This window comes from Gossypium hirsutum, chromosome A08 (genome assembly GCF_007990345.1).
Source record: "Gossypium hirsutum isolate 1008001.06 chromosome A08, Gossypium_hirsutum_v2.1, whole genome shotgun sequence".
NCBI lineage: Eukaryota > Viridiplantae > Streptophyta > Magnoliopsida > Malvales > Malvaceae > Gossypium > Gossypium hirsutum.
Genome location: NC_053431.1, coordinates 114,987,885 through 115,005,037, shown reverse-complemented (window position 1 = coordinate 115,005,037; position 17,153 = coordinate 114,987,885). Strand labels below are relative to the sequence as shown.

Sequence of the window (17,153 nt, the reverse complement as noted above, 5' to 3'; positions counted from 1 at the left end):
TAAACATGATATTGCTAGAAGTGATGACACTATATCCCTCAACGTCCCTAATTCGATACATAAAAAAAGAGACGAAGATGTGATATATGAGTCTTTCAACAGGGTGTAACTGTTCATGCCATTGCATTTTCTACATAGGGCTAAAGAACAATAGGGAGAAGACGTGATGGAGTTCAAGCCAGAGAGATTTTCAGAAGGGATGTTTAAGGGAACGAAGGATAAAAATCCTACTTCCTTTCAAATAGGGCCCTAAAATATACGTTGGAAAAAATTTGCGATGCTTGAATCCAAATTGGCCATTGCCAAAATCTTACAAAACTTCTCATTTCAACTATCTCCAACTTATACTCACACCCCACATGTTGCTGTCACACTTCAACCTCATTATGGTGCTTGAGTCATAGTACATAAACTAGGAGAATGTAAGTGAAGAATGCTTGCTTTTCTATTCTCTCTATCTAAAACTACAGCTGCATGTAACAATATCATGTGAAAAAGCTTAAGATTTTATGATTTTATATATATATATATATAATTTTTAGTTTTTCTCTAGCTACTTGTAAAACATTAAAAGAAAAAAATTAATAATCAATGTTTGCTTTAATTCGATTAAAACTTAAAGCTACTTATCTATCCAATTCTGTACTCTTTGATTGCTTGGATTTACAAAAAAAACTCGTTTCTGATACTTAAACATAGAATGTTTTTCATTGTCTTGAATGGAATTAGAAGAACTAATGTTACAGGTCTTTTTTTTTTACTTGTATCATTCTGAAAATAATAACCAAATTAGTATCCTCATTAACTAAAGCCAAACATATACAAATAGTATGGGGAATGAAGGAATGAGTGATACATTTATTGGTTACCATTCCATTTCAATCAAAATTAGGTTGTTTTAAGAAGTTTAATAATTCTCGTCCACCCCTATTCAACAATTCTACTACAGGGTATAGAAACAAGCTGTTCACTAGAAAGAAATTAAGAAAGCTATAGCAATTTGCAATTATAAGCACCAGGGGCAGTTGTAAAGAAAAAAAGGGAATTTTACGATACAAAAAAAATCATAAAGTAAACAAAAACTAGAAGCTAATGTAGCCTACCATGCCTCCAAAATTCTAACTATTAACCTAATTATCTTCCATTTACTCGGTATTTTCTATCAAAATAGCGTATCCCTCTACGGTGGGCAAGAAGGGGACATACTTGTACAAAATGAAATAGTGTTAGAAAAATCTTAAACCTATGCAACATCCTGCGAGTCAGTCAAAAGCCAACTTACTTCTCAGTAGCCAGCTCTGCTCTCTCAACAATAGCCAGAAGGACAAAGGTTGAATGGGTCTGAAAACCAGTGATAGTTTTGGGTTAGCCAGCCTGGCCTACAACATTAACAGCCTCCCCCACCCTAACAAGGATTGAAATAGGTTCTAGATTTTTGTCTAAAGTCATTAACATCATTGGTCGTACAAGAAAACAACATTATATGAGACCAAGAAAACCTGATGCATTAACAAACACATACCAACACTGGAAAGCAAGTAGCGTACTGGTATACTGAAACAAAATGGTAGTAAAGAACAAAATGGTATTTCCCCAGAATAATATATTTCATATCAAGACATGCGTGCAGTATTGTAACCAAACCAGCAACTGCAATCTTGGTGATAACAAAAGACAACAAACTTTTCACAAGGTCCAACTAAAATGAAGCACACAGTAGCATATTACGGAAAAAAAAGCCCCTCCCCAAAGTCAACAGTGTATACAATTTTGTGAATATTTGTTTATATGGAAGAACTACTTACGATGAACACAAAAGGCGATCAGAATGATAGGGATTAAGTGTCAATAGACCCTTTCCTATATGTACTAAACCTTGAGTAATTCGCACCTACAAAAGCAATTCAAACTTAGTTTCTATAGCAAATGCACATAGATCGTGCAAGAAACTACAAAGATAAATACAAAAAAAATACACAAAATAAAAGGCTAGGAACTTTGTAGTAAAAACTTAAAAGATTGCGAAGCATGCCAACTATGCGAGCATTATTAGTTCCAGCACCTATCAAACCCAATGAGATAACAACAGCCTGGAGCACCAATATAAACACTTAAGTGGAAGCTGATCAAAAACAAAAAAAAAATATAAAGTTCAACCATATTACTATTGCAACTTTTAAATCTGTATTATGACTAAGCTTGCTTAAAGTGTATATCACATTGACCTGTAGAATACTTGTGTAATAGATAAAATGGTGAGAAAGAGGCGTATCATAACAACAGCAAAAATAAAAGATCAATAATTTCTCTGTAGCTTTCCCAACGTTTTGAACTTAAATCTAGGATTTTAGAGTAAGGTACAACAAATAGTGAAATAAGTAGTTCAACAAGAAGTAACCAAATTACCTTTGGGTTTGATATACATAGAAGATCAAGAGCCAAAGGAACTACCCGCCGAATTTTCTACTCACCATACAGCAAAAAATGCTTCAGTGAACGAATTGACATCTCAAGACCTACCTCTTCAACCATTGCTACTATGGCAATTCCAAGCACAGCAGAACCCTGGGAGGTTTCAGTGTTTTCGAGATGTGAACAATGACCAAGAAGCTTCTGGACCTGTATATAATATAGTTTTGCCAAAATTATCACTACAGCAAAACAGGTTTTTAGCAGTGTTTTTAGCGGCGTTTTAGCGTTTGAATGAAAAACGCCGCTAAAGAACAAGCATTAGCGGCACTTTTTAAAAAACGCCGCTAATGCTCGAAGGTACACCTTTAGCGGCGCTTTTTAAAAAACGCCGCTAATGCTCGATCTTAGCGGCGTTTTTTGAAAAACGCCGCAAAAGAATTTTGCAAAAGGCCATTGTTTTGTATTGACCTTTTAGTGGCTTTAGCGACGCTTTTTAAAAAATGCCACAAAAATAAAAAAAATTAAAATACTATTATTTAAAATAATCTTAAAAATTTTTGGTATATGACTACTTGTTTTTTTAATTTATATGTTAAATATTTTCTTATATAATTCTAAAAGAGATAGTATTAATTTTAAAATATTAAATTAATTGTCATTATAGTTTAGGGTTTACAATATATGGTTAAAGGTTTAATGTTTATGAGTTACTATTTTAGGGTTTATGAATTATGGGTTTAGGGATTATAGTTTAATGGTGGTTTAAGGGTTGGGGTTTAAGGTTTAAGGTTTAAGTGTTAGGGGTTAGGGGTTAAGGGTTAGGGGTTCAGGGTTCAGGGTTCATGTTTTAGGATTTATGGTTTAGGATTTAGGGATTAAGAGTTAAGGGTTTAGATTAATTAGTGTTTTTAATTTATATGATAAATATTTTCTTATATAATTATAAAAGAGATAGTATTAATTTTAAAATATTGAATTAATTATCATTATAGTTTAGGGTTTATGGTTTAGGGTATATGGTTTAGGGTTTAAAGTGTATATGTTACTATTTTAAGGTTTATGGATTATGAGTTTAGGGATTATGGTTTAAGGGTTGGGGTTTAAGGCTTAGGGGTTATGGGTTAAGTTTTAGGTTTTTAGGGTTTATAGATTATGTTTATGATTTAGGGATTATGGTTGAGGGGTTAGGAGTTTAAGGCTTAGATTAATTAATGTTTTGTAATTTATATATTAAATAATTTATTATATAATTGTAAAAGAGATAATATTAATTTTAATATATTAAAATTATGATTATAATTTAAATTATGTAAGAGATAATTTCTCCCTTTTCCCTAATCCGAATCCTTAAAATAATCACCCTTTTTCCCCAATTCGAAATCCAAAATCCCCGGTAAATGTTTCTTTTTCTAACAATGGTTTAGTGTGCAATTGTATACATGAACTTTAATTTGATCCACTTCTTGTAAATTATTAGCACAATTATTGATATAACATCATTTTATATTTATATATTGCATACATAAATATTTATATTTATCCAATATAAAAATATATTGATGTATTTATTTTTTAAAATGTGTATGATTAAATCAAAACTAAAGTTTCAACTATACATTTAAACCACAATTAGAATTTCATGTCTACAATTACACATTAAACGAAATTCATATATAATTCTGATATGTATCTCTATCAAAATTTAGGTATACATATAATTAAATGCCATTTATATAAAAATCTAAATAACTAATGCGGACCATACTAATTAAAAGAATAATGCTTGTATTGCTGTGCCATTTTGTATTTTTTTTAATTCATCGATTTCATTTTATTTCTGTTAAAAATTATAAAAATTATAAAAATCTTCAAAAAAATTTAAAATTTAAAATTTAAAAATTAAAAATAAAAAACTTAAAACTTAAAAATTTAATATTTAATATTTAATATTTTTGTCCATATTTTAGTTAAAAATTTCAATATTCAAAATTAAAAAAATCCTAAAAAATGATAACCTAAGTACAAAAATTTTGAAAGAAAAAATAGAAAAAAAATATGTTAAAAATAAAATTTTTTTAAAATTAAACAATAGTGGCGTTTTGTGGCAAAACACCACAAAAAATTGAGCTATAATGGCGGTTTTAGTAGAAACGCCGCAAACAGAAGAAATCAAAATCCCCAATTTTTTGTTACCCGCTCGTTACTCCCTATTTTTCTCATCTTCGTCGCACGCCCTAACTCCCCCAAATAAGGCAGTTATGTCTCTGTGTTTTTGCTTATTATTTAAGAGGACTCTTATTCTCTCCTCAACCTTTTATCAAAGGACAGTAATCTAAACGAAAATTGAAGCCGAAAGCTCGTTGAAATCCCTTACCAACTACCAAGGTTATTTTCTTCCTTTTTGCTATCTTCGATTCGTTGAATAATAGCTTTTTAATGAACCAAATTCCATTGAAAACTGTCAATCTCGAGTTTGATTGTCAAAGTCAGGTTCCTTTATGGACGCACCTATTACTTATATTATGGAATCAAAGATTGGGTTGCTAGATTTTGATCCGAATTCGATATAGGTTTGGAAAGATTAAGCGATTTGCTAGATTTTTCTTTCTTTTTTGTCTCTGGGATTTGAGAGTTGTAAAGGTTAAGAAGGTATTGAGTGATGGCATTACAAGAGAAGTTAGGTAGATTTAAACAACAGTAGGAGAAGTGTCAGTCGATGCTCTCCAACATTGCAGTAAAATCAGCATCTTCCAGGTCCACTCCAAAACCTGCACCTGCGACCGCCTCCCCCTTTTCCCCTGTTGTCTGCTTGCACGGTTCTCTTGTTGCATTTTCATGAAGTAGGCTTTATTGAAGATACATTGCCCATGCCTTATTGTGTATAAGCTATTTTTCATCAAGTGGAAATTTCTTAATGACCATTGTATTATCTTTTCAGCAGGAAAAACAAAAAGCGAGAGTAAGAGAAAAAATTGACAAATGTGTTAAAGAAAAATTGGTTGATTTATGTGATTTGTTGAATATTCCATTTATGAGGACCAGTGTAAGAAAGGTACGTAAGAAATGTATAAAATGTACCATTTTTATGCAATAATATTTCTTACTTCTTTGGGTATAAGTCATTTCTATTTTGAAGGAGGAAGTCACTGCCAAATTATTGTAATTTTTTGAATCCCCTCATGCTACTACAGACGTTCTTCTTGCTGACAAGGAACAGGTGCAAATGTTATTTGTATTGTTAATATAGATATTACCTCATTGTTATTTTTTGGTCCAGTCATGTGAAATTTTTTTAATGTTATTTGTTATTTGGTGTGGTTTTTCTCCCTGTATTGGTCATTCTATAGTCCTTTTAGTTGGTTTAGAAATATATTTGGTTTGATTACAGATTTAAGTGATATTACCAATGAATATTTCTGGATTCAGAATAAATTATGTTTCACTTGCCTAGTAATGAATTACCAATGAATATTCGTGGCAGACATTGAGTATGCAATTAGTTATATTATTACTTTAATGCAGGCTGCAGAACAGGATTATGAGAAGGAAAAACTTAACGAAAGGATCGCCTGCGTAGTTTGACTTTGCTACTTGTTTTTAGCTTTGCTGTGATTTATCATCTTTTTTTTTAAATTCTTGTATTTGCTCTAGTTTTGCTGCATGATTGTTTGTCTATTTTGTGTTTTTTTGTTGTTAGTTTTGTGTTATGATTTGTTCATCAGACCCTGTTATTGGATTTATAATTAGCGCTTATTGGATTTACTGGTATTTTTAGTCAAATCTATAGTTATCTTCAGGGTCTCTCTTCTAGATTTAAACCCTTCTGCCTTGTTCATTTAAAACCAGTCCTTTGTTGGGCAGTTTTTTGCCGTCAAATGAGGGATTCTTTACTCAATTTACCAACATTTTCACATGTATATGCCTGCGTGAATCCGAATTAAACTTTGACTGTACTTAAGAAACCATCAATAGGTGAAATCCCAATAGATTGAATCCGTGCTTGATTACCACTGTCAATGTTTTTAGGATAGTTTAGTTTTGATATATATGAAACAGAAAATGACAAAATAAAAATAACAAATAATTCTCATTTTTGAAAAAAGAAATATTTAAATATATAATCATTTCTGCTGTTAGTATTTATTTTTGATCAAATTTACTATCTATTGTGTTATAAAACTCATGTAAGTATGACTGCCTGATCAGTATCCCTATTTAATGTTAGTTAGAAATACCAAGGTATGCGAATTTTAAATTCATCTTTTTAACTTGAAAATTAACTAATTCAGTAATTTGCATGCTTGTTCATTTGTTATGATTAGTTGTAGAACAATGGTTTTGCTCTATTGTATTGAGATTAAACAGTTTGTGTAATATATGAGTTGAAGAATAATGGTTTTGCTCAGTTGTACTTCTATTAGTTCATGATCTCATATTAATATGTTTTTGTTATTTTTGTTTTCTTTCTCCTGAAGGCTGTAAAGCTATTGCTAAGGCTGGATGCTGAGAATCCGGATTCACATCGCTGCTTGGTATTTAACATTTACTATTTTGCATTACCATATTGTGCACTTCTATTCATATCTTTTGGTTTTGGTGTCTTGATCATCAATGAGGATGGATTAATCTTTTTTTTTTGGTACAAAGGAGGTCGCATCTAAGGGAAGGGGTTGCAAATATTAATATTCAAACCCCAAAAGGCACATTTTATTTAATTTTGTTTTAGCAGGTTATTGAGTTTCCCCATCAAGGATAGTGAATATTGTGGATTTTATCAATTTATAAACTGGATTAATTAATGATAGAGCATGAAAATACATGACTTCAAACATGAATCAGAGCTTCAGATCAAATCTCTTAGAAATTTCGCCTAATTAACTTTAGAATTAAATAAATTAATGTAGTTAAACTTGCTATTTCCTGAAGCAGTAACACATTGAATGACTGGAATTTCTTATTTTATTGTCATCTTTGAATATTGTTCACTTTTTCTTCTCTTATTACTGTTACTTGTTCATTTTGAAATAAATTTTGCACATAAAATTCACTATCAGAAAAATGTTCTGGGTACTGTTTTTTTTTTGGTTAGGGTTGGGAACTTGGGGTGTTCTTTTAATTGTGTCTGAGCATCTAAAATAGCATGATTAATCTATTTTGTCTTCCTATCTTTGTCTCCTAAAAGTAAGCCTACAACTATATCATAATATATTGTAATCCTGTTAAAGCAATTTTCTATGTCTAACCTACTTTAATAATATTGGTAACAACATGATAATATAATGTCTAGATTTGGTTAATATTTTAATACTTCTTTCTTAGTTGATATTATTGTATAGGGGTTTGCAGAAAGTCGAAGTTTTGGAAGTTCAGGTCAAGTAGAAGGTATTGTTGCTGTCACAGCTCATCGAACTGGGCTGCATCCTGGTACTCGATATTTGGCTAGGGGCATTAATTCCTGTTTTAGCACAGGTAAGATGAAGTTACTATTTTTATCCCACGACTATGTAGACATGGTTACTAATACCTTCTCCTATCAAAGCTACTCTTTTCTTTTCTTTATTCTTTTTTTTTTTTTAAAATAACTTTTTTGTTTTTCTATTTAATGCTTTATGTTGAATTGACTTATATTTCTGCTGGGAGGTGATTGACAATAGTTTAAAGTGCGTGGTTATACTTTTTTTTGAGGTACAATGATGCGTTGCACTAAAGTAACATACTTATTTTAATTGTGTTTGGGGTACATGAGAGAACTTTAAAGTTAAACATTTCCATTCTATTTCTTAACTATTTCTTATGTTTGGAGTACATGAGAGAATTTTAAAGTTAGACATTTCCATGCTATTTGTGTTTAATTGCTAAGAGCTGTTGTAATTTAGGTGGTGGCAGCCGATGCAAATCTTGTCTTAACCACTAGGGGCATTGAGAAGACTACAAGGGCTTTAGTATCTGAGCTTAAGGCTATTTCAAAAGAGGTAATCTTAATGCTCACTTGCTTTCATGTTTTCTTTATTTTACTATTTGAAGGGAATATAATTAGTGTGTTGTGGGGTTTAGGTTGAAGACAGTGAACTTGCTGATGTTGCTGCTGTTAGTCCTGGGAACAACAATGAAATAGTAAATATGATAGCTGAGTCCATGAGTAAAGTTGGTCGAAAGGGTGTAATTACCTTTGAGGCGGGAAACCGAAATAAGGTATCAAATCTCCATCGTAGCAACGATGAACCTGTTTAGAGTAGAATGCTTATTTTCGCTGTTGATTAATTATTGAAAAATCCTTAAGATCCTGGTGATATATAAGATTTGCATTTTGCAGTTCAGTGTAACAAAATTTGAACATCATTTTTCAGTGAAACAAAGAAAGTTGTATTTACTATTTGCTATTTTTTACTGGTAGAAAATTTATTAACTGAATTTTATTTAAACTGTTGTAATAAATTGAATTTAAACACATTATTTATAAGAAACTAATTTCATACGAAGCGCTATAGTTGATATTACTATAGGAACAAAAAAGTAAACGATGAAGAAAAATCACCAGAACTACAAATTATAAGGAACATCAAATATGAAACATGTAAGAACGATAAATGTAAAGAAGTGGGATAGTGGTGACTTTTAGTGGCGTTTTTAAGGAAAGCGTCGCTAAAAACATGACCTTTAGCGGCGTTTGTGGGGAAAGCGCCACTAAAGTCATGACCTTTAGCGGCTTTTTTGGGGAAGCATCGCTAAAAGTCAGGACCTTTAGCGGCATTTTTGGGGCCATTAGCGGCGTTTTTTGGGAAAGCGCCGCTAAAGGTCATGACCTTTTCCGCCGCAAACATTGTCTTTAGCGGCGTTTTTGTAGCGCTTGTAAAAGCGCCGCAAATAGTTTTAGTGGCGTTTATAAGCACCGCTATAGGCCTAAAAAACGGCGCAAAAACCTGTTTTGTTCTAGTGTATGCACCAATTTTAGTATTGAACAACATTTTAATGGATTTCAGAGAATACCATCAGAACATTCCTAGTTCCGGCATGGGCACAAGAAAGCAGTATGATATCAACGTAATCTCTCATCTTTTGATTTTGAGACCTCCAAAGTGGCCTCCACACCTTCCTGTTAAGTAAGCATTTCTGAACAGCTAGGGTATATCATTCCAAATTAGCATATCACAGTAATCATTTAAGAGAAACAAATATATATCAAGAAGCCCCGAACAAGTTAATCATCTGCTTCCCAAGGTATATGAGACCAAGGAAAAGGACTAGAAGCCGAATTATGGGCTGCCCTAGTTCTGATACACTTCTGCCCGTTAAAGCATCTGCAATTTCCTGTGCAACCTCCCCATTGCTGGAACCCACATAAACCAAACCCAATGAAATTACAGTAAAGACAATCAGATCGTGGAAAACATTTTCATGTTTAAGTATGGCAGTCAGGCTGTTAAGTATCTATCAATAACATTGGTAAGCTTTCTTTAGAATTACTTATATACATTCCACAATCTCATTTAGAAAACAAAAGATGGATAGAATTGCTAAATGATGTACATCCAATAAAAAATAGTAGGAGAGAGAGAGAAACCTGCTCATCTTGAGCACTTGCGTATACAATCCCTTAACCTATATCTGTACTAATTCGGATTGAAGAATCTTCTTAATTTATATATTCATTTAGAAGTGCCAAAGCTTGAAAACAAAATAGGACACATATAGCAGAAATTATACTTTCTGCACAAACCAAGAGATGAAGATTTGAAAGAAACTCACAAGATCATAATCATTAGTAACACTATAGTTGACGAGCCCAGCTCCTAATAATGCTCCATCAATCACGTAATTATCATCGCTATGTAAATACTTGTCAATTTGAGCAAACCTAGAGTCGACATTCCATAATAGAATCATGCCCTGCTATTTGGAAATCTTAATATTTTAACTGAATTCCTAACATGAAACTAAGTAACAGTTTATACATGCCTATATGGATGCAAATTTTGTATTTCAATAAACATACCAAACTTGCTACAACATTCATCTTCACGTGTTCTTTGTTTTTGAAAAGCCAATTTCTAGATGAACCTTACTTGAAAAGTCAGCCAGGTCTGTCATTAATCTATCCTGCAGGGGAAACATATTAACTGATAGAAAACAACTAAGCTCCTATGCTTTCATACTTTTAAGTTTTGCGAACCATACTTTGCTAAAACCTGCATTAACAAAAGTATTGACAAATGTAGCAGCCAAATTTTGTCTAATTGAATCAACATTTGCACCAGCAATAGTGCGACCATTAAGCAAGTGAGTCTAACAAAACCGCATATGCCAGTCATCAATTTGATGAAGCCAAAAAAATGGCCAACATGGACAAAGTCAATGTAAATAAATCTTAACCGAGTGTTGAAATTTAGACCTTATAGACATCTTCTGGACATTTAGGCTCCATAACCTCAATATCACGAGCAAGGGTGAGATAACCTTCACTTAATTTAACATTGTTAATGATAAATTGTGACAGTTCTCTGCCTTCATCATCCTCAACCATATTATCATGAAGTTCAAAATTAATCCCCTACAAAAAGTAAATAAACTAATACCCCTATTCTTCTGCATGACTAACAATTCTAAAGAAATTTGAATTAAAAAAAAACCCAAATTTAAACATGAGAAAATAATCATCCATAATTTAAAAGAAACTATGAACCACCTCACATACTCGGCAAAAAATAATTCAAATCTAGTAAGCACAAAGAATCGAGGCAAATCAAACATAGAATTTACTTGTCGAGCAAGAATGTAGCAAAATTGCTTCTTCATCAGTAGATCATCACAAGAAGTGAACACCTCACAGACATACAGTAAGAGCACATTCTAAATTGTTAGGGAGAATTAATAAATTCACAAATGAAACTCATATTGACATCCTGAGAAAGGAGTTACTCAAGAATGCTACATCGCATGAATCAGAGGAACATAATAGAAACAAACCTCCAGGTTGTTAAGGAAAAGCGCAATCTGAAGTGCACTTGAAAATTCATAAAACACAAAATATATTGAGTATGCTATATTCATAAATAAAATGTCAAGATCATCAACATGCAATTGGATGTAAATCATATGTTTCAAGCTCTATAAAAGTAGGAAGGTCCTCAAATAAAAAACTGAAGGGAAAAAAAAGTTGATGGATACCTCCATCAATAGATCAACAGCTTTAAATTCAGCATTGTGTTGTACAGAACATACAAATATGTTAGAAACTGGAAAGCATGGCAAGTACCGGAAAAAAATTTTCTTCTGTGATATATCAATTTCTTGTTGATATGATCAGATAGCTAATCCTTCATGTGGAAAGCAACAATTTGTTCCACAAGCTCCATTAGATCGTCAGCTGGGGCATCTTCACTCTGTATTGGCGAAAAAGCAAGTAAATACAATGTCTCACCATTTAGGAGAAACCTATAGAGATAATTATTTTGAAGTACATCACTTATAAGACTACTAGATGTCTATAGATCGTTAGAGTTCTAACCTGTCGCATCAGATACTCTTACGAAATTTCTCTTGCCAAGATCCTGACAACAAATTAATTAGCAAGCAAGGCCAAAAAGGTCTCTGCTAGGTTTTCCATCAACATGAGAAGGAAAATATTCACATAGGTTATCCTTTGGATATCGATTCTAATAAATGAAAGTTGGATTAGCAAGAAAGATAAACATAATCTATTATCATGATCTAAACAAGTTCGACCAGCAATAGCGAACAAAGCACTTGTTATACAAATTTTCCAGTAGCAAATGAGTAAAATATAATAACTTATCAAACCAAATAAATGCTCATCTCACATATTTATGGCCCCATGAACAAACATTACCTTCTGAACCCAACAATCTGTACTTTAAACTCTCCTGTTTGGTTTTCAAATAAAAGAAATGATAGATAATTTGGAGCAAAAGCAAAAGGGGGTTGAGAAGATAAAGCAAAACTTATGTAAGTATGATAAAAAACTGAGGGCTACCCGCTTGACCTCTGCAGACATGGTCAATGCCAACATAGACAATATATTAGCTAGGTATTTCTGAAAATAAATGAAAGTAATTTAATAATGTAGGACGTATGAAGAAAAAAGATATAACTAGAGAAGAAAATTTTTAAAATATAAGGAAGTTCTTGATTTGTAGAATATAGTTAGTTGTAAGATAAATTTATTAACCTAATTAACAAACAAACAAAACTACTAAAACCAATAATTCAATGCCCTAAATTTCATATATAAAGCAATAATTTCATATATATGACCAACAAAGTCCCAATATTAAATAATGACTCCATCATAATCATCCTTCCCTGTATTGCTTAGCCAAATTACATTTACAAAAGATATGATGAAAGATCATTACAGCAAAACAAGTAATACCTTCAAATCTAAATCAAGCATAGTCTCATAAAATGCCGTTAGGGTTCCTTAATGGGGTCGGAGAAACTTCAATAGCTTTGGAACATAAGTTATGGAGCTGATTAAGGTGCGAACTTCTTGCCTAAAAAGGATATAAAACCAAACTGTAAAAATGATGTTGTTTTCAGCATTGGGATTACTCACACAAAAAGTAAAACGCATCAGCCTAATCAAATGTTAATAAAGCATACAAGCATTCAATGAAAACTGTGAACAGTAAAATAAAGTCTTATTTCCTCTACATTTTTTAACTTCAAATTCGCATATAACGGATTACCTCATGCTTTCAAGAGCTATTTTCTGGACTTCAAGATCAACATCATAAATTCTCTCTACGGATAACTTCAATTGTTGCTTCAGAGCCAAGTCTTCTTCCGATTGTGCATGCTAAGAAAACCAAAACCACCTAAGTTATAAAACAAAATAAAAACAAATGGATAAAGATAACTAAAACATAAACTTGAAATGGGGACTCACAAGATCCTCCTCCTTGTTAACATCTTTCTTCTTGGTATCCTTGCGTAGAGGCTTGGTTTGGATAGTTTCGGTGCCATTTTCCAAATAAGCCATGACAACTAGGGCACAGGGTTTCTACCTTTCCAGTTGGGAGTGAGAATGGGAATGAGAGTGAGAGTGTTGTGACTTCCTCCACCTCCAAACACTTAATTAAAATAGTTTTTTTTTTGCGAGTAGTTTTCTCTACTATCCTTAAGCTCACGTCTGCCGAGTATGGGCTCGCTTCGATTAGTTTTTCAAAAAAATTACCAGTGGGATAATTTCACAATTTCTCTTTAGATTTTTTCTGAAATAATTTGTTTAAAGAATTTTATCTCTAGAACTTTCTCTTGAATTTAATTATTTATAAATAATGACGCAAGACTCTTTATATAGGGTGAGTTTAGAAAGTTCAACTATAATTAAACTTAATTACTTTAATATTAAATTTAAGCTAATATTTATATTTATATAGGGGGAGTTTAGAAAGCTCAACTGTGATTAAACTTAATTATTTTAATATTAAATTTAATCTAATATTTATCTTTATATAGGGAGAGTTTACAGAGGTCAACGACTCAAAGTGCTTTTGAAAAGCTATGGTTGAGAAAAGTAATATAATAATAATTCCTATTAATTTGATAATACCATCAAATCTATGCATCTATGCATTTTTAATATTACAAAAATAATACAACATATTGTATCCAAGTTAAAGTGAACTTATTAAGTTGCAACCAATGACATCCCTTGTAGCTTTCATTTCAAAACCATATGAATTGTCAAATTCACTTTCATAGTCACTTTTTCCATCATGCATATCTTCTAGCTAAATAATGTTTTCATATATTCTATCATTAGTTTCAACTTCCATAAATCCACATCATCTAGACCTTTATGTTTTCAAATAAAATTGTGTATTGCCATTGTAACAACAACAATTAACTTTTGTTTTTCAAAACTATAACTTGGCATATCCCTAAAAATGGTCCGTTTTTTTAAGTACACTAAAGGTTCGTTCAATCAGTAATGGTGAATGGGCATGATTGAATACTTCTTCTTTACCATATGTAACTCTACGAAAATCAAGTAAATGATATTGCTCTCCTCTAGATGGTCTAAGGAACCCTTTCATTTGGGAATATCCAAAATCAACAATATAATATTTTCTTCCATGTCATAAGATGATAATCATTCAATTAAAGAACTTATAATTTTTTTATATATATAAATAAATTAATAAAATAATTACTATCTAGTGGGTGTGGAAATTTGAGTCTTTGATCTCGAATTGCTTCAAGAAGTCATAAATAAGAACAAAAAAATAAATTGAAATTGCATGTATTCTAGAAATTGGATATTGGATATTTTAGTATGAGCTTAAAAATTTTAGTGTAAGCTTGGAGCTTGGATATTTTGATATGAGCTTGGAGCTCACCCTAGAATTTTCCCATGTAAGATATTCTAAATGGCTTCTCAATTTCTAACCAAAAAAAAAAAACTTATCCCTCCCACCAAAAAATTTAAGATTTACCAAAATTTCTACACTCATATCAAAATATTTCACTTTTAGAAATTTTGGTATGCTAATGGAGCTCATCGTGGTCTTTTCTATTCAACTAACATTCCACAATTTATTAGTCTTAAACAAAAGAAAGCAAGCATACATTTCTTTAGAAACAAAACACACTAAAATCTGCAACAATACCACAAGAATAACAAATGTATAATTAAAAAAATAGATGATAGATTATATCTTACTTTAATATTATTAAAAACCAAAAAAGAAATCAAAACTGGGCATACTTTCAACAACTTGCTCTACAATTTTTTATTAAAACAGAGGTCTGAAAAATGGATTAACAACAATTGATATTTTACAAATACACCCCAAAACTATTATTGAATAAAGGCTTACATTACTTCACCTTGTACTTGAGTCGATAAGAGTAAATTAATAAGGGTAAAATTGTATTTTTGTCATACTTAAACAACTAAAGCCAACAACCACTCCACTTGATATTAGCTTATCCATTTGGGTCAATAGGCACTTCTTAACAGTAGGAGGGTGTAAACTTAATTCGATTCGAAAAATAAAAAACAGTTCGAATTTCGAGTTATTCAAATTATTCGAGTCAACTCGAATAAGTAATTCGAGTTTTGAGTTCGATTCAAGTTAGATTTTACAATTCAAATAATTTGAATAATTCGTATAACATGCTAGCCCTTTTGGTCACTGTCAAGTTTTAAAATGAACAAATTAGTCTCTCTCAACAAAAATTTAAAAAAAATCAAAATAATTTTCAAAAATTCAAAATACTTTTTAAATTTTAAAATATTTATAAAAATTCTAAAAAATTCTAAAAAATATATAAAGAAAATTAAAAAAATTAAAAAAATTATAGAACAATAATTTTGGGATATAAATAAGTTAATTAATAATTTAAGTTTATCATACTAAAGTATTTTTTTATTATTTTGCTTTGAAAAAGTTTTCAAATATATATGATTTCAAATTTATGTGCTCTAACATGAAATTAGTTATACTGTAACAAGATTTAAATTTAACATGTTTAATTTTTTAAATTTAACTCGAATAATTTCACTCAATTCGACTCGACTTGAATTTCATTTCACTTGACTCGATTCAAAAAAAATTCAAATTGAATTAGAATAATAAAATAGAACTCGTCAACTTAATTAACTCGAAATTTTCAATAATTTCTAAATTATAATAACTTTGAATAAAAATATTAAAATTGCATAATTGATTTTTTATATTTGCTTTATATTTTTCTAAATAAAAATAAGTATTGGATCATTTAGTTTAATCATTTTTCCACCAAAAAAATACTATTAATATAGTAGAATAAAATCTGATTTACTTATTTAAAAAATTAGCTTCAATATTATTTTGCTTTTTAAAAAAATGATGTTAAACTGCCGTTTGATACGTTAACCCTTTGAAGTGATGTAATTTACTTAAAAATGTAAGTTATAATAATAAGGACAATTAAATTTAATTATAGTATATACACTTCAATCACATTAGTAGATTTGCTCATGAGTTGGGCTACACGAAAAATGAGTTTGGGGAAAAATAAGACCCTCTAAAATACAGGACGGGCCTCAGGTAATACATTTTTTGCCCAGGCTTGGCTCGGCTCGAATTGACAAAAGGACAAAAAAATCTACAATTTTTTTAATGTTATTTTCTTATTGTTTTCTCTCTATTTTGCTACAATTTCACTGTTATGTTACTACTATTTTGTTATTATTGTTTGAATATTGTATAACACTTGTTTTATTGTTAATTTTTTTGTTATGTTAGAGGCATTTGCTTGTTAAATTGCATCTATCTTAATATTATTTAAGTAGAGATATTTTTTAAAATTTATTTTCAATTTGTTGGGAAATACTTATTTTAATATTTTTATTATTTTTTATGTATCATATATATTTAAAAATCATATAAAAATAATTAATATAGGCGGGCCGGGCCGAGCCCAAGTTTTAGTATTTTATTCGAGCCGAAATTGGGTAAAATTTTACGCTCATTTTTTGGGCAGAGCCTAGGCCTAGCAAAAGGGCCTAAATTTTTTGTTGTGCTCGACCCGACCCATGAGTATCTCTATACATTATTTGCTAGCTTTATTTCAATAAACAAAATAATTAAAATTAAGTAAAAAAAATCATTAATACATTGAAATTTCAAAAGATTTTTTTATAAAATTATATTGTGGATTTGAATAAAAAAATTCTTATTTGTTTTTTTTTAATTTACCTTAATTATTGGTTCTAGTTTTATGAGTATTAA

The 17,153-nt window shown here is 30.7% G+C and overlaps 1 protein-coding gene and 1 long non-coding RNA gene across 12 annotated transcripts; one reads left to right on the top strand and one right to left on the bottom strand.

Moving 5' to 3' along the window:
* Positions 1-4,563: 4,563 nt before the first annotated feature.
* LOC107934056 (uncharacterized) lies at positions 4,564-8,785 on the top strand. 10 transcript variants are annotated; one of them, XR_005899819.1, is made up of 8 exons: positions 4,564-4,797; positions 5,354-5,464; positions 5,549-5,629; positions 5,935-5,985; positions 6,888-6,944; positions 7,749-7,881; positions 8,289-8,384; positions 8,467-8,785. It is a non-coding gene; the product is annotated as an uncharacterized lncRNA (long non-coding RNA). The 10 variants fall into 10 exon arrangements; XR_005899821.1 differs by having other exon boundaries at positions 5,935-6,020; positions 7,732-7,881; XR_005899823.1 differs by having other exon boundaries at positions 5,351-5,464; positions 7,732-7,881.
* Positions 8,786-11,463: 2,678 nt separating this feature from the next.
* Positions 11,464-13,473, bottom strand: LOC107934055 (26S proteasome non-ATPase regulatory subunit 2 homolog B). Of its 2 annotated transcripts, XR_005899813.1 has the most exons (5): positions 13,319-13,473; positions 13,119-13,228; positions 12,803-12,923; positions 11,918-11,960; positions 11,464-11,792 (listed from the first exon to the last, which is right to left on the bottom strand). XR_005899813.1 is itself a non-coding variant. In XM_041074858.1 (4 exons), exons 1-3 carry the CDS (start codon positions 13,409-13,411, stop codon positions 11,936-11,938), a joined length of 228 nt encoding a protein of 75 aa, XP_040930792.1. In that variant the 5' UTR covers positions 13,412-13,473; the 3' UTR covers positions 11,464-11,792; positions 11,918-11,935. The 2 variants fall into 2 exon arrangements, 1 of the variants encoding a protein (XP_040930792.1); XM_041074858.1 differs by lacking the exon at positions 12,803-12,923.
* Positions 13,474-17,153: the final 3,680 nt, after the last annotated feature.